At 60.9% G+C, this 23330-nt stretch overlaps 1 protein-coding gene across 1 annotated transcript in view; it reads left to right on the top strand.

Moving 5' to 3' along the window:
* The first annotated feature begins 12948 nt into the window (after positions 1-12948).
* Positions 12949-23330, top strand: part of FOXO6 (forkhead box O6) — a 74555-nt gene continuing 64173 nt past the window's right edge. Inside the window, exon 1 of the mRNA XM_074976184.1 lies at positions 12949-14229. Within this exon, the coding sequence (XP_074832285.1) occupies positions 13432-14229 (798 nt within the window). The 5' untranslated portion in view covers positions 12949-13431. The remainder of the gene's footprint in view (positions 14230-23330) is intronic.

Here is a 23330-nt window from a genome sequence, read left to right as displayed (position 1 = left end):
CCTTTCTAAGTCCTACTCTGACCAAGGCAATCTGCCCAACTAGCCATCTTCCAGCCACTCTTTACAGGTCCGTCCTGCAGCAGTCAGCCTGTGAGCTGGTTAACCCTTTAGAGCCATGTGCCACATTTTGATCAGATGTCTAATCAGCCAATGACACAGCCAGGTCCTCTACTGCTTCTGGGTGGAGTTTATCTGAGGCCCCTGCTCTGGTGCCATTAAACTTGCAGGGTTTGTGGTTGTGGTAGTTTCTACTTTTGTATTTCAGGTCTCATTAGCCACCTGCCACTACCCCTCAACTCTTCCTTACCCTTAGTACCAAAGGGAGGAGACAAAGTATTTGCTTGGGTGTTTGGGCAGGCCTTGATTTTCTTTAATCCCGGCTCCCCCCCCACCACACACAAAATCCTCAGAGTTTACCAGTCCCGCTCCATTGCTCTCTTTTTTCCTTCTTCTTAATGCACTTAAAGAACCTTTTACTGTTCGTTTTAATTTCCTCCACAAGGCCCAGCACAGCCTGGCTTTGGGCAGTCCCACGCATCTCCATTCATGCTTGCCTGGCTCTGCTGGGAGTCTGGCCCCCTGCCAGCGCAGGTGCTGAGGATTCAAAAGGGCTGCCCCTCCTTCTGTGTCCTCAAGCCACCCCTGCTTGGCAGCACATGGGATCTGCCAAGAGGCTGCTGTGAACAGGGATGATTGCATGTGCAGAGCGCACCTTTCACACCTGTCTGGGATCAGCCCTCCAGCTGTGCTGGCGAATGGCCAGCCTGCAGCAATGGGAAGCTGAGCAGAGCCTCCGGCAGCTCTGACGCCTGGGTGCCCAGCTGTGGTCTGGGCCCCTCTGGGAGCCTGTGCTCAGCTGATGATAAATGAAGGGACTCTGGAAGGAGCAGCATTCAACATCCCCTTCAGCTGTGGGGCAAGCAATGGGGAAAGGAATGTGCCTGCCCCACACGCCCCAGGAATAAACCAGGCATGCTGGTGTAAGTGCGGAGAAACCCCACTGGAGCTGTGTGAGGCTAAAATCAGGCTTGCCCCGCAGTGCCACTCCTGCAGTGTTTGCCTCAAAGCCTGGGTGGGCAAACATTTGTAAGGGTGGGGCACGCCAAGATTTTGTCAAGTGACGGAGGGCTGTGCTTCTCTGTGGAGGGGGTGCGGGGTCTGGGGTGGAGGCTGGCAGCAGAAGGGAGCCCGGAGTAAGAGATTGGGGTGCAGGGGAAGGCATGGGGTCTGAGAGGGAGGTTGGGTGAAGCAGGGCTTGTGACCCGGGAGGGGGGCTTGGAGTGCAAGGTCTGGGAGGAGGGGTTTCTGGAGAGGATTCTGAGCTGGGGAGGGATGTAGGAGGGGTGCAGGGTCTGGGAAGGAGTAGTGACCTGGAGTGAGGTGCAGAGGGTTGTGTGGGGACCTGGGGCCGGGAGTTGGGGTGTGGGAGAGGTGCCAAATGCAGGCGCTGCCCAGGAGGTGCTTGCTTGGGTGGCCCATTAGAAAGATAAGAAATTGTTTACACAAAGTGCCTCTGGGCCAGGATTCAAATGTGCCCAAAGCTCAAGGGTATTTGCCTGGGCCAATCTCTAACACAGACACAAATGCCAGGCAACCTCACCCCGGTGCTGGGGCAGGACCAGCTCTGAGGTATAAACAGCTTGCACGTCCCAGCTGCCATTAAACAAATGGATCGATCTCGCAGCGATTCCAAGTGGGGGGGAGCGGCTGTTGTGCAGGCGGCTGTGCAGGGCCCTAGCCGCTCCAGAGGCTGAGAGGGGAAATGCTGTGCTGAATAGCAGGAAGCGTCCCTAAGACGGCAATGCACGAGGTGGAACCGTCCGTTCAAAGGAAGTGGTGGGAACTCCATGGTTTGGGCCACTTCAAACTAGGCTGGACAGTGTTCTGAGGGATATGTACCAGCAGCCGGTCCTGCCCAGCTCCCCGGAGGCACAAGGCTCTTGAGCCTGAGGGGTTCCCCAGGCAGAGTTCTAAGATGCTGAGAAAACGTTACATTTTACATTTCAGATGACTAAATGTAGCACCCGGGATTATTCTTACAGTAAGAATTTAGCAGGTGCATTTTTGCAATAAAGGTGCCCAGCTCTGCCCACTAGAGAGGGGCTTTTGGCTTGGAAAATGCTGCGGCACATTACAAACTATGTTTGTTTTGTTGCAGTGAAATGCAGCCACCTCGAAGGTGCATTTGTGCGATGTGCTGCATGGCTGGGCCTTTTGGGCAGGGCGCTGAGCCACCTCCTGGGTGTAGGAAAGGCAGCCACAGATGTGGTGATTATGGTGCACTGGGCGGAGTCTGCAAGGATGCACGGAGGTTTGTCCTGGAAGGTACCACCAGGACTGGAGACCTCCTGAACTGTGACGGGGGGCCTGGGTGGATCCTGGGGTGGGGTGGGCCAGCACATGGGGCTCCCCACTCCTCACACTCCCCCAGTGCACACTCCAGGAGATGCAGGCAGCTTTACATCTGCTTTGGGGGCCTTCCTAAAGCAGGTCCTGCTGGAGCAGGGCCGTCCTTAGGTTGATGGGAGGATTATAAAATGGTGCCCCACTGAGCCCAGTGTGCAAGGGGTACAGCCTGGACAAAGCCTGTGTGAGGGCCGGTTTGCTCCACACCGCTCTGCCCACTCGCCTGCCCCACAGGCCAAGCCCCTTGGCTGATGGCCAGAGCATGTCCCTCACAGCCCGTGTGGAGAGAGCGAGGCCAGGTGAACAGAGCCCCTTCCTGTCCTGACTCATGGCCACGCTCCCTTCCCTCTCGGCCCAGCTCAGCTCCTCCACCACCGCCAGCTACCTGCTTCCAGATGACTTTTGGAGGGACTGTGCTGCTTGAACCCCACTTGGACCAGCGGGGAGCAGCGAGGGGCCAGGCGGCTGGCAGCACCCACACAGACAGGCCTGTTCCCCCCCACCTCCCTCCTCTGGTACACCCGGCATCCCCCTGCTACACCCACAGGGGGAACTGCCCTGGACACACAGCACAGCTGGCTCGGCTACTCGCTCCCCCCATACTGCTGCTCCTCTGCCCCACACACCCCGAGAGGCTGCGATGGAGGAGTGAGCGGCCACATCAGGGCTCCCTATGTCCAGGTCTCTTTCTCTACTGGGGCTGCGAAGGGAGAGGGCAGGAGAGCGGCAGCTCCCGACACCTCACAGACCAGTCCAGGGGGGGAAAAGCGCCTGGGATGTGCATGGGGGTTGCGGAGGAGGCAGGGCCCCAGATTCGGCCAGGCGCTGGGCGGCTGCATGCTGCGTACGTGGAACCCTACGTGGGGGCCTGTGGCAGACACCCAAGAGGCAGTTGAGACTCTGGGCATGTGGCCGACAACAGTTGGGAGCCCAAGTAAAGTGTGGGGTGCGACAGCACCCAGTTCCTGCGCCTACGACGTCTTGTCCTGCTGCGGCTCCTGCTCCTGCTCCCTCCTCCAGCTGGGAGGGCAGCCCCCAACCCATGGAACGGCTGCTTCTAGGAATCGGGCTCCACAAAGTGTAGGAGTGGCTCTTGCGGGAGGGGACTCTGTGTGTGTGTGTGTGTGTGTGTGTAGCAACAGCCAACGGAACCCAAAGTGGCCAAACACCAACCACGTGCTCTGTGTGTGTGTGTGTGTAACAACAGCTGACAAACCCGAAGAGGCCAAACGCCAGCCATGTGCTCTGTGTGTGTGTGTGTGTGTAAAACAACAGCCAACAAAACCCAAAGTGGTCAACACCAACCACGTGCTCTGTGTGTGTGTGTGTGTGTGTGTGTAACAACAGCTAACAAACCCAGAGGCCAAACGCCAGCCACGTGCTCTGTGTGTGAGTGTGTGTGTGTGTGTAGCAACAGCCAACAAAACCCAAAGTGGCCAAACACTAATCACGTGCTCTCTCTGTGTGTGTGTGTGTGTGTGTGTGTGTGTGTGTGTGTGTGTGTGTGTGTGTGTGTGTGTGTGTGTAACAGCAGCTAACAAACCCAAAGAAGCCAAACTCCAGCCATGTGCTCTGTGTGTGTGTGTAACAACAGCCAACAAAGCCCAAAGTGGCCAAACGCCAGCCATGTGCTGCCCCACTCCTAGGGGCCTGTCACGCTCTCGGCCTTCACTCATAGGTACTTCCAGGGCCTGAAGGAAATATATGTAGAAAACTGGGCAAGCGTAAAAACTGTTTAAAGCATTAAAAAAACACGAAAAACCTGTTTTCACTTATTGACCGCGTCTTCGTTCAGTCTAGTCTGGCCTGTGCCCCCCGCCTGCCCCCGCCCCTGCCCCGGGATTCCAGCACAGGGACCAGGACCAGGACCAGGGCCAGGTTTGCTCCCAAAGAGCAGACCAATCCTCCAACTGGGCCTGGCCCACATCCCTCCCCTGACCAGGGCCCTGGTGATGGTGGGGGAGGGGCAGGGGAACGGGGGAGGTCCAGTTCCTCCCATGGGTGCTGAGGGGAAGGGGAATGGGGGTGGCTCCCCAAGGGGTATTGCTGAGGGAGGTGGGATGGGGCAGCGGGGGGTCTGGGTCTCCAGTTGCTCCATGGGGCCTGAGCTGAGGTGGCCGGCCTGGAGCAGCGGCGCCCATGGGTTGGCATGTCCATCCCCAGGGCGCCGGTACCGCCCCCGGCCCAGCATGGTCCAGGAATACTCTCAGGGCTTTGGCAGAGGCAGATTCCCAGGGCGGAGGGTAGCTGCATTGCAGCAGCCTCCATCAGTGCTACTCCCGGCTCAGCAGGGACCCCAGAGAGCAGGGAGCTGGGGAGCACCGTGGGGAAGCCCCGCTATCTCAGCACCTCCAACAGACTCCCTAGCTTCCCCACCTCGCCAGCCGTTTGGAAATGCTGGGTGGGAAAGCCATGCATGCACCCGTGCGCCACACCTGTCGCTCCTGACCCACGTGCCCTGCTCAGACTCCACCGGGGGGGCGGGGGGAGTACAACCACCGCTGGAGGGGAGGGACTGGGGAAGGGGTCAGTGTCTGCTCCAGTTAATACCACAGCCATCTAGGCTAACAGTGGGTGGCTGCTTCAAGGAGCTGTGAGCATGGGTGTGAAGTTGGCGCAGTTCACGCGGTTCCTTGATGCCCACCACTATAAAGACAGAGTCTTAGGGCTGAAAGTGACCTCGGGGGTCATTGAACCCTGCTCAAAGTAACACCAACCCTAACTAAATCATCCCTGCCAGGACTTGCCAAGCCAGGCAAAGCCACTTCCGCTGTGGGGTGTAGGAGGATTTGGTGCCCTGGTTAGGTGCCATGTGTTTCCTGCTGTCCTGTAGGAACCCCAGGTGTGCGCCTCAGTTTCTCTAACCACAGCATCAGTGCACAGCGGTAATGGGAGTTTCAGTGTGGTGACTCCTCCGATGCAGACAATAGGGCTGCAGGCTCTTTGTAGCCTACACAACCAGGTGACACCTTTCTTCCTCAGGAACCAGGACAAAGGAGGGAGGAGGGGCCTGGCTGGTTTGAACTGGAACAGGCCAGAGAGGTGGGCAGTCTGGGCTCACTTGAGGGGGAGGAAGGAAGGCCAGGGCCTGGCTCAGGGATCCCCTCTGGCTCTCCCTCCCCACAAGTTGGATCATAAGGACACAAGAACGGCCATACTGGGTCAGACCAAAGGTCCATCTAGCCCAGTATCCCGTCTGCCAACCGTAGGCAATGCCAGGTGCCCCAGAGGAGGTGAACCGAAGACAATGATCAAGTGATTTGTCTCCTGCCATCCATCTCCTGCCATTGTACTGACAGCTTCCGGTTTCTGTGCTCATGCTCTGCTCCTGTCTCCTAACAAACCTTCTGTTCTCCCTGCTAAATGAGAGCCACATCCGACTGCAAATGGGGCTGCAGGGCCGGCACCGCCACTCCTTGACACATGGAGCGAGGGAGACCCGGGTGCACATCTTGCCTGCGCTAGGCTACTGCCCCTTCTCCGCCTCCTGCCAACCTTGTCCTCTTCCGGCTGCACCTCCCCTACCAGCTTCTGACTCGCACACGCCCCTTCCATGGCCCTCAGAAGTCACCAGATGTCCTGATGCTGGCAAGGTGGCCAGCCACTGTGTCAGGAGGAGGGCCCGTTTGTTGTCCTCCCTTCAATCACATAGCATGGCAGAGGTCCGCCGAGCCACCTCCATTGACTCCCTGGCTGCACTGAGTAGCTGTGGTCACTAGCTGGGGTATCAGCTTAGTGTCCCCTTCTGGCTCCCTGCTTTTGACTCTGTGACCCTCACTTCCCTTCTTGTTTGTCATTTGCCGTCCACAAATTTATCTGAACCCAGATTCTAGGGGCACCTCCCCTTAGGCAGGGGAGATCCCTGATGTGGGCGCACCTGGAATTCAATAGGTGCCATGCAGCAGGGCCTTTGTATGTCATGAGCCAACCCCCAAGTCACTCGGCCGGTCTAACTGGTCTGCCTGGTGACTGCTGATGATACCAAGCTGGGAGGGGTTGCAAGTGCTTTGGAGGATAGGGCCAGAATTCAACCCAACTGGGCAGATGGTCTGAGGTGAGTAGAATGAAGTTCAATAAGGCCAAATGCAAAATACTCCATTTGGGAAGGAACAAGCAATCTCACATGCAAATCGGGAAGTGGCTGCCTAAAGAGCACTGCATAAAGGGATCTAGGGATTGCAGTGCACCACAAGCTACGTATGAGCGAGCAGTGTAACTGATGCAAGAAGAGCAATGGGATTTTGGGATGCGTTAACAGGAGCGTCGTGGGCAAGATATTAGTAATTCTTCTGCTCGACTTGATTCTGTGCTGCACACAACATGGGGCACTGCATTTCTAGAAAGATCTGACAAATTGGAGAAGGTCCAGAGAAGAGCAGCAAGAACGATGAGAGGGTCTGGAGGACATGAGTGCTGCGGGAAGACAGAGAGGAGGGGGCTTGCTGAGTTTAGAAAAGAGAAGGCTGAGGGGAGACACAAGAGCAGCTTTCAAGTCCAGTAAAACCCCAAACCACACGCAGGTAGCATCCCGGAGCAACCACGTGTAAGTCAAACTTCACGTAAGTCGGGACAGGGATGAGGGGGCAAAGAGCTAACCCAGGAAGCGGGGCGCCCTGCCGCCTTCGGGTCTCCCCGGGTCGGGGCTGCGAGTGGCGGAGGGGCTCGGCAGCTGCAGCAAAGATGGTGGCGGCTCTAGGCACTCGCCAGCTGGTGCAGTGGCCCTGCTCGCAGCACTCACCCTGCTGCTCCCACCACCCCGGTCCTGCTTTGCGGCTTCATGTGCTCACTGGCATGGGCCTGCTGTTCTCGCCATCCCAGTCCAGTGGGCGCGTGGAGCTGCAAAGCAGGACTGGGGTGGCGAGAGCAGCAGGGTGAGCGCTGCGAGCAGCACCGCTGCGCCAGCCCGGGGACTCACGGAGCCGCCACCCCCTTTCTGCAGCTGCTGAGCCCCTGAAGTTTTCAGATGGGCTGCAGAGAGTGGAGGGGGCTGGGGGTGCAGCAGGGCCTGGCGGGAGTGCGCAGCAGCCGGGCAGTGATTGTTGATTTCAACTTGCATTATTCCAAGAAACGCACAAGTCCAAGTTGTGTAAGTCAGGGTCCACTGCACCCAAAAGAGTGTTACGAGGAGGAGGGAGACAAATGATTCTTATTCCCTGAGAGGTGTGGTCAAGCAGGGAGCAAGCACAAGGGAGGTTTAGGCTGGATGTTCTGTTAGAAAATCTTCCAGCCGGGGTGGTTAAGCATTGCGATACATTGCCTAGGGAGTCTGTGGAATTTCTGTCTCTGGAGATTTTTAAGAGCAGGTTAGACAGACGTCTCTCGGGGATGGTCGAGACCAGTGGTTCCCAAACTTTTCGGCATCATGTCCTGCCTTTGATTTTTGAGAAAACCTTGTGCCCACCCCCCACCTCTTCTTTACCATCATCCACCCACTTTTGAGAAAAAATTCAATTCGTAATTTAAAATAAACACAAGATGTTGATATAAAACGTTATTTAAAATTAAAAATGAGCACAAACAGTTTTTCTTGGTCCAAAATTTTAATAAAAACATAATTTAACCTCAGAAAGAGCAGAAACAAATGAATTTCATGTGAAAGATGCTACTGCATTTTCTTCATAGGTTGGGAAATCCTAGGAGACCAACTATGGACCATCCAGGCTAACGGCGCAGGCCCCACCTTATGGGTGTGTGGCACAACCCAAGCTGGCCAGCTGCCTGAGCCCTGCACTGCTGGGGCTGCCTGCCCACCCACCAGCCTCCCAAACCACCTACCTGCCAGCCACGGGCCAGCCACCCAAGCTGCCCGCCCAACCCCTGCTCTCCTGGGGCCAGCTGCCCACCCGAGCCCCCACATGGCGGGGGTAAGCCACCTGACCCACTTGCCTGCCAGCCATAGGCCAGCCACCTGTCACTCGCCTGCCAGCCATAGGCCAGCCACCTGTCACTACCTGCCCGAGCCATGCGCTGCTGGGGCCAGGTGTCCAAGCCCCTGGGCTCCTGAGGCAAGCCACCCAAGCCCATCACTTCTGGGGTCAGCTGCCTGAGCCCCAGCTGCCCGAGCTGCCCATGAGCCATGTGCCCAAGCCCCTCCTTTCCCTTCCCCCAAAGCCAGGCACCCCCAGGCCTCTCATCTAACCCCATGCTCCTCTTTCCCCACCAGCCCACACTCATTCCCCTTTGCAGGAGGCAGCTAGCTCCATGGGCCTTCACCGGCTGCCTGCTGTTTATAGCCAGGAGAGCCATTTGGCTGAGAGCCAAAAGCAAGGGGCCAGGAGGAATGTGGGGGGTTGGGTTGCTTCCCTGGGGCCCTGCAATCTGCTCTGCCCCCTCCTCTGAGACTCCACCCCAGCTCACTCCAGCCTCCTGCCCTCTGCTGCACACCCCCCTCTCTTTTTGTGGCTGGGCTGGGCAGACAACTGGGGCCTGGGAGGAGCTGAGGGCTCTCATCTCACGGGGGGGACAGGGGGCTTTGGGGTGGGGCTGGGATGAGGGGTTGGAGCACAGGAGAAGGCTCCAGCTGGTGGGTAAGGCTGAGGTGCTCAAAGTGTGGGCGGGAGCTCTGGGTTGCAGCTGGGGGATGGGGTGTCAGAGAGCTTTTGGGGGTAAGCTCTGGGCAGCTCCCAGCAAGAGGAGATGTCCCTCAGCCCCTGAGGGAGGCATGGCTAGGAGGCTCTGCCAGCTGCTTGTGAACACCACTCCCTTCGTGCGTGGTGCCTAGCCAGCATGGGGGCAGTGCACAAAGCTGTCCTGTCAATCCTTCACCTAGGAGCTGAGGAACATGTCACCACGGCTGGGCGCCACCCAGAGCCAGATGGGGCACGAACGCAGGACTTGTAACAGCCCCATCAGCAGTGCTGACCAGAGCCACCAGGGTCCCTCTTCAGGTGTTATGGTAAAAACCTGGACACCTGCTAGCTCTACCGGTAGACAGGCCTTGCTGCCCACTTCTGGGATCTGCAGGTACTGGCAGAGCCACTGCCCCAGCTCTGGGTGCCTGTGGGAGGGCGGGGCTCTCAGGTGTGGGGGGAGCCCTGGCTGCCTGTGGGAGGGCGGGGCTCTCAGGTGTGGGGGGAGCTCTGGGTGCCTGCGGGAGGGCGGGGCTCTCAGGTGTGGGGGGAGCCCTGGCTGCCTGTGGGAGGGCGGGGCTCTCAGGTGTGGGGGGAGCTCTGGGTGCCTGCGGGAAGGCGGGGCTCTCAGGTGTGGGGGGAGCTCTGGGTGCCTGCGGGAGGGCGGGGCTCTCAGGTGTGGGGGGAGCTCTGGGTGCCTGCGGGAGGACGAGGCTCTCAGGTGTGGGGGGAGCCCTGGGTGCCTGCGGGAGGGCGGGGCTCTCAGGTGTGGGGGGAGCTCTGGGTGCCTGCGGGAGGATGAGGCTCTCAGGTGTGGGGGAGCTCTGGGTGCCTGCGGGAGGGCGGGGCTCTCAGGTGTGGGGGGAGCCCTGGGTGCCTGCGGGAGGGCGGGGCTCTCAGGTGTGGGGGGAGCTCTGGGTGCCTGCGGGAGGACGAGGCTCTCAGGTGTGGGGGAGCTCTGGGTGCCTGCGGGAGGGCGGGGCTCTCAGGTGTGGGGGGAGCTCTGGGTGCCTGCGGGAGGGCGGGGCTCTCAGGTGTGGGGGGAGCCCTGGGTGCCTGCGGGAGGGCGGGGCTCTCAGGTGTGGGGGGAGCTCTGGGTGCCTGCGGGAGGGCGGGGCTCTCAGGTGTGGGGGGAGCCCTGGGTGCCTGCGGGAGGGCGGGGCTCTCAGGTGTGGGGGGAGCTCTGGGTGCCTGCGGGAGGGCGGGGCTCTCACGTGTGGGGGGAGCTCTGGGTGCCTGTGGGAGGGCGGGGCTCTCACGTGTGGGGGGAGCTCTGGGTGCCTGCGGGAGGATGAGGCTCTCAGGTGTGGGGGGAGCCCTGGGTGCCTGCGGGAGGGCGGGGCTCTCAGGTGTGGGGGGAGCTCTGGGTGCCTGTGGGAGGACGAGGCTCTCAGGTGTGGGGGGAGCTCTGGGTGCCTGCGGGAGGGCGGGGCTCTCAGGTGTGGGGGAGCTCTGGGTGCCTGCGGGAGGGCGGGGCTCTCAGGTGTGGGGGAGCCCTGGGTGCCTGCGGGAGGGCGGGGCTCTCAGGTGTGGGAGAGCCCTGGGTGCCTGCGGGAGGACGAGCCTCTCAGGTGTGGGGGAGCTCTGGGTGCCTGCGGGAGAGCGGGGCTCTCAGGTGTGGGGGGAGCTCTGGGTGCCTGCGGGAGGACGAGGCTCTCAGGTGTGGGGGGAGCTCTGGGTGCCTGCGGGAGGGCGGGGCTCTCAGGTGTGGGGGAGCTCTGGGTGCCTGCGGGAGGGCGAGGCTCTCAGGTGTGGGGGAGCTCTGGGTGCCTGCGGGAGGACGAGGCTCTCAGGTGTGGGGGAGCTCTGGGTGCCTGCGGGAGGGCGGGGCTCTCAGGTGTGGGGGGGAGCTCTGGGTGCCTGCGGGAGGATGAGGCTCTCAGGTGTGGGGGGAGCTCTGGGTGCCTGCGGGAGGGCGGGGCTCTCAGGTGTGGGGGAGCTCTGGGTGCCTGCGGGAGGACGAGGCTCTCAGGTGTGGGGGAGCTCTGGGTGCCTGTGGGAGGACGAGGCTCTCAGGTGTGGGGGAGCTCTGGGTGCCTGCGGGAGGACGAGGCTCTCAGGTGTGGGGGAGCTCTGGGTGCCTGTGGGAAGGTGGAGCTCTTGGGCATGGACAGGACTGTGTGTGGGGAACAGGTGACACTCGAGTGTGGGCGGGGCTGTGTGCCAGCAGGGCAGCTCTCAGATGTGGGCAGGACTGTATGTGTGGCACGGGAGAATCTTGACAGTGGACAGGGCTGCGTGGGCCTGTGGGAGGGTGAGGCTGTTGCACATGGGTGGGGCTGTGTGTGCCAGGGGCAAGTCCCTCAGGTGTGGGCAGGTGTGTATGCTGGGGGTGTGAGTGGGTCGTTTGGCCGTGGGTAGGAATGTGTGGGCCAGGGTGAGGATCTCGCCCTGGGCGGGGCCATATGGGACAGGGATGGGGTTCTTGCGTGGCGGGGGGCTCCGTATGCCAGGAGCGAGACTTTCAGGTATCGGCAGGGAGGCCTGCTGGGGCGGGGCTCTCGGATGTGGGCGGGGCTGTGTGCGCCGGGGCGGGGCTCTCGGATGTGGGCGGGGCGTGTGTGCTGGGGCGGGGCTCTCGGATGTGGGCGGGGCGTGTGTGCTGGGGCGGGGCTCTCGGATGTGGGTGCGGTTCTGAGTGCTGGGGACGGTGCTGTAAGTGCCCGAGGTCTCCGATGTGGGCGGGGGCTGTGCGTGCGGGGGGGTGAGGGAGCTCTCGGGTGCCGGCGGGGCTGTGTGAGCGTGTGCGTGCGCGCGCGCGTGCTGGGGCGGGGCTGTGAGTGCTGGTGGGGCGGGGGAGAGCTCGGATGTGGGCGGGGCTGCACGTGCTGGGGCGGGGCTCTCGGATGTGGGCGGGGCTGTACGTGCTGTGGGGAGGCTCAAGGGTGTGGGCGGGGCTGTACGCGCTGGGGGTAGAGCTCTCGGGTGTGGGCGGGGCTGTGGGAAGCGGGCTCTGTGCACACCGGGCGCTAGGTGCCGGGAAGCAGCTGTCTGGGAGGAGGCGGGGCTTGTGGAAACTGTATGGCCGCTGGGCGGGGCGTCTCCGGCCTCGGGCTACATCAGGGGCGGGACTCCCTAGTAAGTGAGCGGTAGGCTAAGGGGCGGGGTTTTGCGCGAAGGGGCGGGGTAAGGGGCGGAACCGCAGCGACGGCGTCTGGGTCCTCGCTCTGACTGGCTCCGCAGCTCCGTTGCCCAGGGTTACCCACCCATACAGCTGGTAGTCTGACGTCACTGGTGGGCAAAACACCTCGGCGCTCCAGGCTTGTGTGCCCCGCCCCTTAGGGTGGGTCTGATCGTGCCAATGGGAACGCGCTGTGGGCGGGGCCTGTGTCTCCTGCTTCCAATGAGAAGGTGGCGATCCGTTCGGCCGGTGTATGGCGGGGCGGGGCAGCAGCACGCGCCCCTGGCTCAGTGTGGCCGGCCCGGAGGCGTCAGCGGGGGCTGGGGGCAGGAGGAGTCGTGCGAGGACAGGGTGGAGGGGGCAGTGTGATAGAGAGGGGCAGAGGCATGGGGCAGTTGTGGGGGTGGAGGGCCCGTTGGGTGGGCTGGTTGATAGGGAGGGCCAGTTGTGGGGGGAGGTGTGAGGAGTAGGGGGATGGGGGACAGTTGGGGGGGCCCGATGGGGGCAGTTGTGGGGGGAAGGGCCGTTGGGGACGTGAGGGGCAGGGGGAGGGGCCGTTGGGGGCAGGAGGGGGGCCAATGGGAGCAGTTGGGGGGAGAAGGGGCCGTTGGGGGGCAGTTGTGGGGGGAGGAGCCATTGGGGACGTGAGGGGCCGTTGGGGGACAGTTGGGGGGAGGAGGGGCCGTTGGGGACGTGAGGGGCACAGGCGGGGGAGGGGCCGTTGGGGGACAGTTGGGGGGAGGAGGTGCCGTTGGGGACGTGAGGGGCACAGGCAGGGGGAGGAGGGGCCGTTGTGGAGGCGGGTCGGTGCGGGACTCCCGGCGCCAGCCCTGGGGAGCGGTGGCCCCGCCTCGCCCCTCCCGGAGGTGCCGCGGGCCGGTGGCGGCGGGGCGGGGCGGGGCGGGGCGGGCCGCGCAGCACAGGGGCAGCCGCCGCCTCAGCACGGTGCCGTCCAGCCCGGTCCCGGGAGAGAGGCGGCGCCAGCCGGGGGCGGGGCGGGGCGGGGCGGAGCGGAGCGGGGGCCCGCGGCGGCGGCAGGTGCTAGGTGCGGGGCGTGCGGGCGCGGCGGCGCCAGGCCACTTGGGCGCAGAGCGGCGGCGGAATCCGGCGGTGCCGGGCCGGGACCGGCCCCTGCCTGGGTGTGTGGCCGTGAGATGCCCGCCCGGGCTTCGCCGCCCAGCCACGCACCTGCCGGCCGGCCGTGACCGAGAGCCCCGCCCGCTCGCCCGCCCGCGCCGGAGAGCCCCGCCCCGAGGGGCCGAGCCCGCCCGCCCGCTCGGCGCCCGAGCATCTGTTGCTGAGTGACCCGCCGCCGCTCCGCCCGCGGCCCGATGGATGCAGCCGCCCGGGCCGGCCGCCGCTCGCCATGCCCGTCTGGCTGAGCCCCGCGGCGCTGGGGCCGCTCCGCGCCCGCCTCTGCCTCGGCAGCCCGCAGCGGGCAGCCCCCCGGCTGAGCTCTCGCGTTTCGCCGCCGCCGCCGCCGGCTGCCATGGGGCTGGGGCCAGCTGCCTCCTAGGTGCCGGCGCTCGGCTGCGGACCGCTGCGCATCCTCGCCCCGCTGCGCGCCCGGCTCCGGCTCCGGCTCCGGCTCCGGCCCGCGGGCTGGCCGCCTCCCCCGGCCCCTGCCTGTGCCGCTCGGCTCCCAGCCGGCGCTCCCTCTCCGCCGCCGTGCGGGGACTTGCCGGGACCCCGCGGGGGCGGCGGGGCGGGGGCACCATGGCAGAGAAGCGGCAGGCGCAGCAGGTTGACATCGACCCGGATTTTGAACCCCAGAGCCGCCCCCGTTCCTGCACCTGGCCGCTGCCGCACCCCGACTTCCCCGGGGAGGAGGAGGACGGGGGCGCGGCGGCAGCCGGCGGAGCGGCGGAGGGCTCGGAGAACACGGGAGCCGTGGCGGAGCGCAAAGCCGCCTCGGCGCTGCCTTCGCTGGGGGCGGACGTTGGACAGCTCCGCAAGGCGAAGAACTCGCGGCGCAATGCCTGGGGCAACCTGTCTTACGCGGATCTCATCACCAAGGCCATCGAGAGCTCCCCGGAGAAGCGGCTCACCCTGTCCCAGATCTACGACTGGATGGTCAGATACGTCCCCTACTTTAAGGATAAAGGCGACAGCAACAGCTCTGCCGGCTGGAAGGTAGGGCCGGGGCGCCAGCGCGAGTCATTTAAACCCATGTGGGCGGCCACAGGGGCTGCGCTGAATTAATCGGCGTGTCAGGTGCTGGGCAGGGAGCGGGGCGAGTGTCGGCCCCTCAGAAGCGGCCGCCGGGGTCCTGCTTGTCCCCAGTTAAAGGCCGTGCCTGTGGCCAGAGGCTGGGCCCCTCTCCGTGTGTGGGCTTAGCGGCTGGCAGCCTGGCTGGCCGTGGGAGCCGACCCTCCTTCGTAGCTAGAGCTGGGCTCCCGCGGATTTCCTAGCTGCATTTCTGCAGCAGCTTCTGGGGGCGGGAGGGCAGCAAGTTTTCCTGCCTTCCCTTGGGTGGGGCGGGAGACTGGATTCCCTGCTGAGGTGCACAGGCCACAGGAGATCCCTACAGGGCTAACTCGTCTACAGCTCCCGTTCACCCCTTCTCCCATTTTGAATGGCCCGTCCCTTTCCTGGAAGCTGGCTCCTTCTGCCTGGGTTCTTGCAGTCTCTGTGTTACAACTGGCCCTGCACTGACCACCTGGAAAGGGCCCAGGGCAGCCGAGGCAGGCAGGGAGGTGCTCCTGTGTGCCGGGCTCTGTCTCCTGTTGGTGTTAATTGAGAGCAGGTTGGGATAAAGGGCACCAGATACTTGCGCCTTCCCTCTCGGGTTTCCATGTGGCTCTGTTACAATCTTTGTTCTGGGGGTTGCATTTCAGAGAAAGGGGTCTGAGCCCAGGGGTGGGGAGAGGAGCGAGATCCCTGATTATGTCTCACATGAGAGCTGAAGGGCTCACCCCTGTCAGATGCTGGCAGGGCAGGTGGCCAGCAGAGCTGGACTTGAGCATGTGACAGCGGTCTTGGCTCCTGGTCTGTCGGGATAAAAATTGGTGCTGCTGTAAGCTGACTTTGCCTGCCATATGTGAGCATTAGAGCATTATTAATTACAGCCCTGCCAATCCCCAGCCCTGGGTGTGCGAGCAAGCGAGGGAGTGTGCGTGTGGGGAGAGGGAGGGTGTTACATGGACGACTGGGATTTGCCCTGCAGCGTAACAGTGTGTGGTCTGTTGGCAAAATTAGGGAGTCCTGCAGTAGAATTGTAGAGGTAATTCTCCAGCTTTGCCCAGAGCGTGCAGCCTGGCTCATAGTGTCTGGGAGTAGCTAGGCAGAAGGCTCTCCCCAAACAGGTGTGCTCTATGGAAATGGCTTTGTGTGGCGCCTGCCTTTTGGGGGGGGGGGGGGGTGGGAGGGCGTGTGCACGCGTGCGCGCGCTGGGCAGAGCAAGGTTAACTCTTGTGCATTGGGAGAAAAGCAGGCTGGAAGGTCTCTTCCCCCAGAACGTGTGCTTTCCCCGTTCTGCGTAGGCAGGTATGGCCCTCAGGTCTCTGGGTTTGGTTTCCTTGGCAGTACTCCAGGCTGTTGCCTTTGGCTTGTTAAATATTTCTTTCAGCAGCCGTTGATCCCCTCTTACTGTGCTTCCCATGGAACTATGTTACACCGACGCTCCTGGAGCCAAGTGTTGCGGGGAGGTTGTGCTGAGCTCTGTCTCACCTGCCAGCTGAGGCGTGGTTCCTGTGTTCCAGTGCCCTGCCCAGTAGGAAAGGGCATTTACCAAATGCTGCCACTTGGCGACATCCCAGTTAGCATGGCTTGGCGGTGCCAAGAGATTGTCTTGTGTCTTGGTGGTGTCAGTCAAGGAGGAGGTGGTTTCTCTTCACTCCTCCTCTAAACCCTGAGTCCCCCAGTGTGATGAACGGGTAATGAGCAGTGTGTTCATTAATGCCAGGGCTGCTGTGGGATATGGGATGACACTGTCCTTGCATTAGCAAGCCCACCTCTTACTAGGGTCAGGAGGAGCAGTGCTACGTCTCTTTGCTGAGCTTACTCTCACATCAGCCTAATGACTTAGAGGCCGGGGCTCCAGCCCCATGTGGTGTCCCTGGCAGCTCTTTGAGACCTTTTGAAGAACTAATGCCAGTAGCTCAGGTGTGCAGGTCATGTTGGTCACTTATATTTACCTAGGCCCCAACTGAGCACCGGCCCAATTGCGCTGGTGGTCTCTTCTAGGTCAGATGCTTCATATAGTGGAGACAGACAAGGAGAATTATCCCCATTGTACAGATGGTAGAACAGAGGTAGTGTCTTGCTCATGGTCTTACCAGGAGTGTGTAGCAGGGCTGGGAATGAAACCTAGATCTCCTGAGTACCTGTCCAGTTCTTTAACCTCAAGCCCAGCCTTGTGAGAAAGGAACCTGAACAGAGAAAAGTGAGGCACTTTGCAGATACAAGCACAGTAGCAGCTGCCACTGTAAATGACAGCCTTGTAGGGTAGTGGGAGTGTGGGGTACTCTGGCCCAAGAGTGCATGATGCTGGTGCTTGGGGACTAGAGACAGACACACCCACTGAACTAGCAAGGGACGGGGAAAGGTCAGAGCAGCAGCAGGTGGCCGGGGAAATGTCCCAGGCCAGAAAGGTGTCTGAGTTAGTCATTTAGAGTGCTACAAAATTCCATCACTGGAGGATGGGAGCATTGGGCTTCCTTGGGAAACTGAAATGCTGTTGGGTGCTCTCAGGGAGTGTCACGTTCCACCCCAGAGGTGGTTGCATTTTAGTAGTGGGTAAAGAGAATCCCTTTCTACCCCAGGATGTTATTTAATGAGCGTAAAACATGCATCTTGAGCTCCAGATGTGAGGGCTCCTGGAAAGCTAAAGGATGCTATGGTTGGGGGAGGGTAGCTGTGGTAAGGGGTGGACAAGTTCTCCAGCTATGATGTCATTAGCAGGAGATTGAGGGTGGTGGATTCTGTCCCTAGTGGCATGGTGCACTGATACAGCATACAGGAGGTGGAAATTGCCCATGCCTAGGCGCTGGTAACCCATCCGGTGAGCATGGTGTGTGAGCTGAGAACTGGGTTTGGAGTGGGGCACAGCCTTGCTTTGTAACATGCTAGCACTGGGGGCGCACTACCTGCGGTTTGCAAGCCGGAGGAGTGACCAAGTGGGATCCTTCGGCATGACATACGAGCACTCAATGAGTGCATTGGTAGAGCCTGGGCAGGGGTGGAGCTGGTACAGGGCTGGGTTTGCAAGCCTGAGGAGCAGTGACTTTGGCCTTACCTGCAGTCAGGGCTTGAATGTGGCTGTAGCTTTTGCAGCCCAGCCTCAGACAAGGTGAGTGCTAAAGGGCTTCCTGTCTGGAGAGCAGATGTGTCAGAATCGGGTCCGTCCCCAGCATTCCTTCCCGTGCATCTCTCTGTACGTCACAGGCCACTGCAGCCCATGGCTAAGAGGCCAGACAACCTTGTAGCATGCTGGGCTGGTGCTGCTTGGAAGTATCCACGAGCGAGCACCTCTTCCTGATGCATCTTGCACTGCTGGGTCCATTTCCCCATTCAGTGACTCATCCTGGCTCTGAGAGGCAGGGACGGTCTCTCACTTACCTGCTGGAGAGCGCCCCGGGCCCCCACAGGACAGTGTGCACCTTAAATGTGGCGTGTGGAACCAGGGAGCACAGTCTGGGGGGCGGGGGAGGGGCGGATCACTGATTTAATTGAGTGTTTCATGAGAAGGGCCTCCTTGTGGGAGCAACCCCTGCGCCTGGCATGCGTCTGGGGATGAGTGATGCACCTGGCCAGAAGGGCTGAAGTCTGGACACCCTCCTGTGCCCCTCCAGTCCCCCACTGAGGAATGCTAAGGCTCTGCGGGGGGTGGGGGGAATATCTCAGCAAGGATCTGTTGGAACCCAGAATGCTGGAGCTGGAATGGGGTCTAGAGCCCCAGCATCTGCTGTGAGGGAAGAGAGCGGGGCTTGTGCTTGTAGAGCAGCAGTTCTGCTGGGGCCTCTCCCAGCTGTGCTCTGAGGGCCGGAGGGCATGCCCAGGGGAGTGTGCTCCTGCTCCAGACGCTGCTGCTGCTGCAGCCGGGGAAGGAGGCAGGAGCAAAGGAGCCATCCAGGTGCTCAGCCGTTATTGAGCATATTTCATGGGCAAGCCTGTCTACCCTGCATGGCGAAGGGTTCTCAGGCAGCCTGGCCCCTTCCCCGACCCAAAGGATTAGGGCCTAAGTGCAATTTGGCTACAGGGCCTTGGCTAGAGACATGCCCCTATGGCTGGCAGGTGGTTCCCACGCTGGGTGATGGTGAGCAGCATTTCCATGTCTCTTGCCTGGGCTGAGAGCTGGAGGGTTTGGCTGCAGCATGGTACAGCTGCAGGAAGTAACGACTTCTCTCCCGCAGCCTCCCCCAGACATTCAAACTCTGTCTAACACCTCCCACCCGAGCACAGCTGTCAGCAGCTGCCTACCCAGCTCAGTTAGTGGGAAGGCCCTGGAGTGGTCTCAGATGTAGCGGATCACCCCTGTGCAGGCCCTTTACAGCAGCATTACCTGGGGTAGGTGGCCTTGTGTCTTGGAAAGAGCAGGGTTTCCAATACCCGAGTCAGGAGCCCTGGGTGTTGTGCAGCTCGCTCTGTCTGTGTCAGGGACTCTAGGCCCACATTCCCCTTCTGTGCTTGCTGGTGGGGGGTGGGAGGGGAAACTGGGGCAGCTCCTGAGTGCTTTGGATCGATGAGCTGAAAGCCCCTTTGGTCTCCTGTCCCTCCCTGTGATGTTCGCTGAGCCTCTGTCCTCTGCTCCCCACTGATCCCTGCTGGACTGTCAGGGACAGTTGTCTCCTCCTTCCCAGCTGCCAGCTGTGCTAAGCCAGGCCACTGGGCTCTCTTGGTTTGGGCTTGTGTGTGTCCAGCAGCAGCTTAATTTAACCGTGGTGGGGTTGGGGTACAATCCCTGCAAAGTGCCTGTGAAGGGTTGAAAGCTGGGCCTGCTGTCTCGCATGCAGCACCTCAGGGAGCCTGGCCTGGCTCAGCTCAGGGCCTCTCTCATTTCCTTCTCGAAACAGAGATGGTTGCTGCACATTTAATCCTCTGAAGCAAGTGTGGGCTGGAGGGAACTACTGGGAGGCTGGAGCAAACACCCCACAGTGACCACCTCTGTCTGCCCCCTGCTTCTGAATCCCAGCCTCTGTCCTGCCTGGCCCCTATTGCCGGCCTGTAGCACAGCTGCCTTCCTCCTGCAGCAGAGCCAAGCCTGGCTCCCCCGACTGTGCCAGTAGTGCTGCGCTCCCCGAATGCCCCTCTCCTAAGCCTGGCACTTGGGGAGGTGCACCTGGAGTGAGAGGCAGGTGAGCTTGTAGAAATGAGCTGCTTGTTGCAGAGCCACTGAGGCCCCTCTTCTGTGCCTGCCCTAAGCCTGGGAGAGGCGGTTGGCTCTAGAGCTCATCGTTATGGACACAGCCGTGTTGGAGCAGGGCCTTGGAGAGAAGAGCTTTGCCTTTAATGAGCCCCCTGGGCGAGTAGCGTGAGCGCAGTGCAGGGCTTGAGTGCAGGTGTGGCTCTTGGAGCCAGGAGCACTGTGCAAAGGGGCGAGCACTAGCCTCTTCTCAGCAGTGACTTGCCACAAGCTACATGGTGAGTCAGTGCTAGAACTGGGAGTTGAATCCTGAGCTCCACTGCCGCTGGACACCTCCCGCTGCCCAGAGCCACGGAGAGAAGGGCAGAGCCCCTGCTCCAAGCACACAATGGGGCTCCTTCTTGGGGCCAAATCAGAACCAGGAGCTTCTGCCTTCACCCCTTTTGGAGCTGGGAACAGGGCACCGTTGGCCTGACTGCAGCCCTGCCTGGACCACGGGACGTGCTGCCCTTCTCAACACAGCGCCATGCTGGCGCTTGCAGAGCCATCATTGGGAAGGGGGCTCTGTGGGATTTGCATATGTCTTTCAGGGCCAACCTGCTGGGTGTGACAGCTAAAGGGAATTTGGCTCTCTTTGGGAATCTCTCCTGCACATGGTTCTTGGTAAGCTCATGGGGGCTTTGCTCTTTGGCACTCACAGCTGTCTTCTCCTGCCCCATACCTGGGCCTCCCATTGGACTTGCACAGCCTTCCCCTACACTAGAGGATCCCCTCAGTGCTCTTGGTGGAGGGTTGGGTGGGCTTTGTCTCTGCAGGGGGGAAGAGAACCGCGTGACACAGGGAGCTGCTTTGGGCTGGTCTGTCTGGCAGCCTGCAGACTACTCAGGGCAGTGTTCTCCCTACCTGAGCCTAGGGGTAGCTTGAAGACAACACATTTCCTCTCCTGTTCTGGAGCTCCTTTCAGCTAGAGGGCTCGCAACACTTGGCAACTATTCCCTCCTGCCAGCCTCCAATGAAGTGGGTTGCAGTAGCCCTGCCTTACATTTGGGGAAACCGAGGCAGAGGTTAAATGACTTGCCCACAGTTAAAGTTTGGATTGGGACTGAGGAGTTTTGGGTCCTGGTCTCCATTGTATTCAGACTTCTGTCTTGTGCTATTCGAGTGCTTCATGCCTATCCCTGAGCAGCCTGGCGTGCAGTATGAGTGGCAGCACACCCCCTGTGCTGTTATGCCAGGCACGTGCGCCGGAAATGGCTGCTTTTTTCCAGTGCAGGGCAGCCAGCGTCTGTGACTGACAGTTCTGCTTAATTAGGGAGTTATTTTATCAGTTCCAAAGCGCTTGAAGTTTTCTGCTCCAGCTCACGCTTTCCACTTGTTAATGGGAAAGCAGCACCCTACATCAAGAGGCAGCGGCTCTGATGCATTCGAAGGCTCTGCCTGCTCCAGTTTGACATCCAAAATAGAACACTCAAGCAATCAGCTGGTGGATGGCTCCTTGAGGCAGCACTGACAGAGCCGAGAGCCTGAAGTTCTTAGCCGTCTCTGCCGCGTGGTGCATTGGTCACCTGGCCTCAGCAGGGCAGCACTGCAGCTGTAGGCTGGTTGTGTCTCCAGCTGGGGAGGTGGAGCCCTGTTGCTAGGGACAGTGTACCCAGCCTGGGTGGGGTGTGCCCCCTCCTACCCAGCTGCAGGGGCACGAGCCAGGTGAGTAATGCAGTGGATGGGCTAATGGGAGGGAATCATTCTGGGGACACAGCGCCCCACCCAGGATGGTGGGGGAGTGGCATGTAGCAGCTGCTGCTGCCCATTGCCAGCTTTCCCCTGCCCTGCACTGAGCACCAAGTGCTAATGTGGCGGAGCAAAAAGGAGCCCTTTGCTGTTCTGCATGCTTTAAAATGCTCTATGCACTTGCTCTGGCTCTGAGGCTGATTCTGGGCCTGCCTCAACGTCCTTCTCCTGGGCTAATGAGGAGCAGTTTTTAAGCCCTTTTAGCTAAACTGCTATAACCTCTTAATGCAGCTGCTTCTAGCTGGTCATAACTTCAGTGTGGCAGGAACTGCCTGAGTCCTTGGAGGGCTGCCTGGGGCTTGGCCCAGGGTTACCAAGGAGGCTGAAAAGTGGTGCTTGGTAGAAGCTGTCTGCTGTGGGCGGGCGGGCAGGGTCTGCATCGCCCAGAGAGCAGGATGTCTGGGTAAGGATGTCGAGGAGGAGCCTGGGCTCTGGGCTGCCTGTCTCTTTTTACTTGTGCCTGCATGGTCCTCATGAGCCAACGTATTCCTGTGGCTTCACCCTGTGGGAAACGCCTGCTCCTCCCCTGGGCTGGCAACTTGGGCCCATGCTGCCCCACCCTGGCCACCCACTAGGTGTCAAGTTGCTTCACCTTCCCACTAGCACCCGAGCAGCTGAGAGCAAAGTTCCTTGTGCTCCCAGGCAGCTGGTTCAGCAGCAGCAGCAGAACTGCCTGGAGATTGGCCACTGTGGAGTCCCTGTTCCCCCCTTACTGCCCTCCCCTTGCTCTCTGGGTGGGAGGGTCGGCCCTCAGGGCTGTGGGGCATCAATGAAGAAGAGAGCCTCAGGGGAGACCTGCTGTGGCACCGACTTCTCCGGACTGTGATTTGCAGGGGAAGGAAGGGCCTGGGGTGACCCTCTCCAAGGAGGTGCTTCAGGAGCAGGTTCAGCCTGTGCCCCTGGGTGTGATCAGCTGGACGTTCCCTGCTCCTAGGACAAGGCTAGACAGAGGAGGTGGCTCCTCTCTTTATGGACCCTTGGCAAAGTGGGGCCAGGAGCTACATGTGCTTCTGCAGGCGTGGAAGCTGGTAGGGTACTGAGCGGACCTGAGCAGCCCTTGTGCTCCCAGCAAAAGTGGCCCTGGAGTGAGTCTGGGAGAGACCCAAGAAAACCCTTTTTTCACTCCAACGTGAGCAATAAACTCCCCAAATGGCCCTCCTGGGCCCAGGCCGCCTCTGTCAGTGTGCTCCAGGGGGTCCTGACCTGCTGGCCGCTGGGATTGCCACCTCCCCAGAGAATGGGATTGCTGTGGTGAGGGCTCTGTGCCCCTCCTACAAGCTAGGGCCCCGTTGGGGTGGCTTGTTCCCTTGCCAGCTGGTAGAGTCAGGAGTAATGCCTCTGCAACCTGCCAGGATCCAGGCTGGGCCGATGCTACTGCACAGGGGAAGCCTCCTGCCTTTGCCCTGTCTCTCTGGGGCAGGCTTGTCCCTTGGCCAGCTCTAGCCTCCTCCTCTGGGAGTGGTGTGTTGGTGACAACGCCTCAGAGTGCAGGAGCCCCTTAGGGCACAGCTGTGTGTGGGAGGCCTTTAGCTGGGGCAGGGAAGCAGGGCCTGGCTGGCAGGGCTCCTCTCCTCCTTACAGCCTTTCTCCTTCCTCTCTGGGACGTTTCTGTCCTTCCTGCTTCTCATGCCGTGCTGACTGCTGAAGTAACACAAACCTGCTAAATGGTCCAGTGTTATGATAACATAAAAATGATACTGTAGCGGTGAGTGGGGCTTTATTATCCCCCAGGGAGCAGCTTGCCCTGCAGTGAGCTCTCCTTTCCCCGTATCTTGAGCAATCGCTGAATATCAGCTCCACTTCAGCTGCCGGGACTAGGAGCACTTCCAGGAGATCCCTCTCTGGCTCTGTCCTGCTCCGCCTCCCCCTGGCTGCTGCAGCCTGACACGGGGAAGCAAGTGCCAGATTCCTGGGCTGGGAAATGGATTTTCTGCCATTTGGAATTGTCATTTGCCATTTGCAAATATTTTGGGTGGCCTCTGGTCAGTTCCAGCTTAGTCCGGTGGCCGCTCTGAGTTCCCGGAGTGTTGGAGGAGCTGAAGTACCAGGTCTGTGGCGGGCTGCTGCCCTTGGCAGAGTCATTTCCCAGTGCGCCTGCTGGGGATGATGCCTGTGCACTCTGCCTGCTCGTCTAGGCAGCGCT

Source organism: Carettochelys insculpta, chromosome 24, assembly GCF_033958435.1.
Source record: "Carettochelys insculpta isolate YL-2023 chromosome 24, ASM3395843v1, whole genome shotgun sequence".
In the NCBI taxonomy this organism is placed as follows: domain Eukaryota; kingdom Metazoa; phylum Chordata; order Testudines; family Carettochelyidae; genus Carettochelys; species Carettochelys insculpta.
This window is presented reverse-complemented; position numbering and strand designations above follow the sequence as displayed.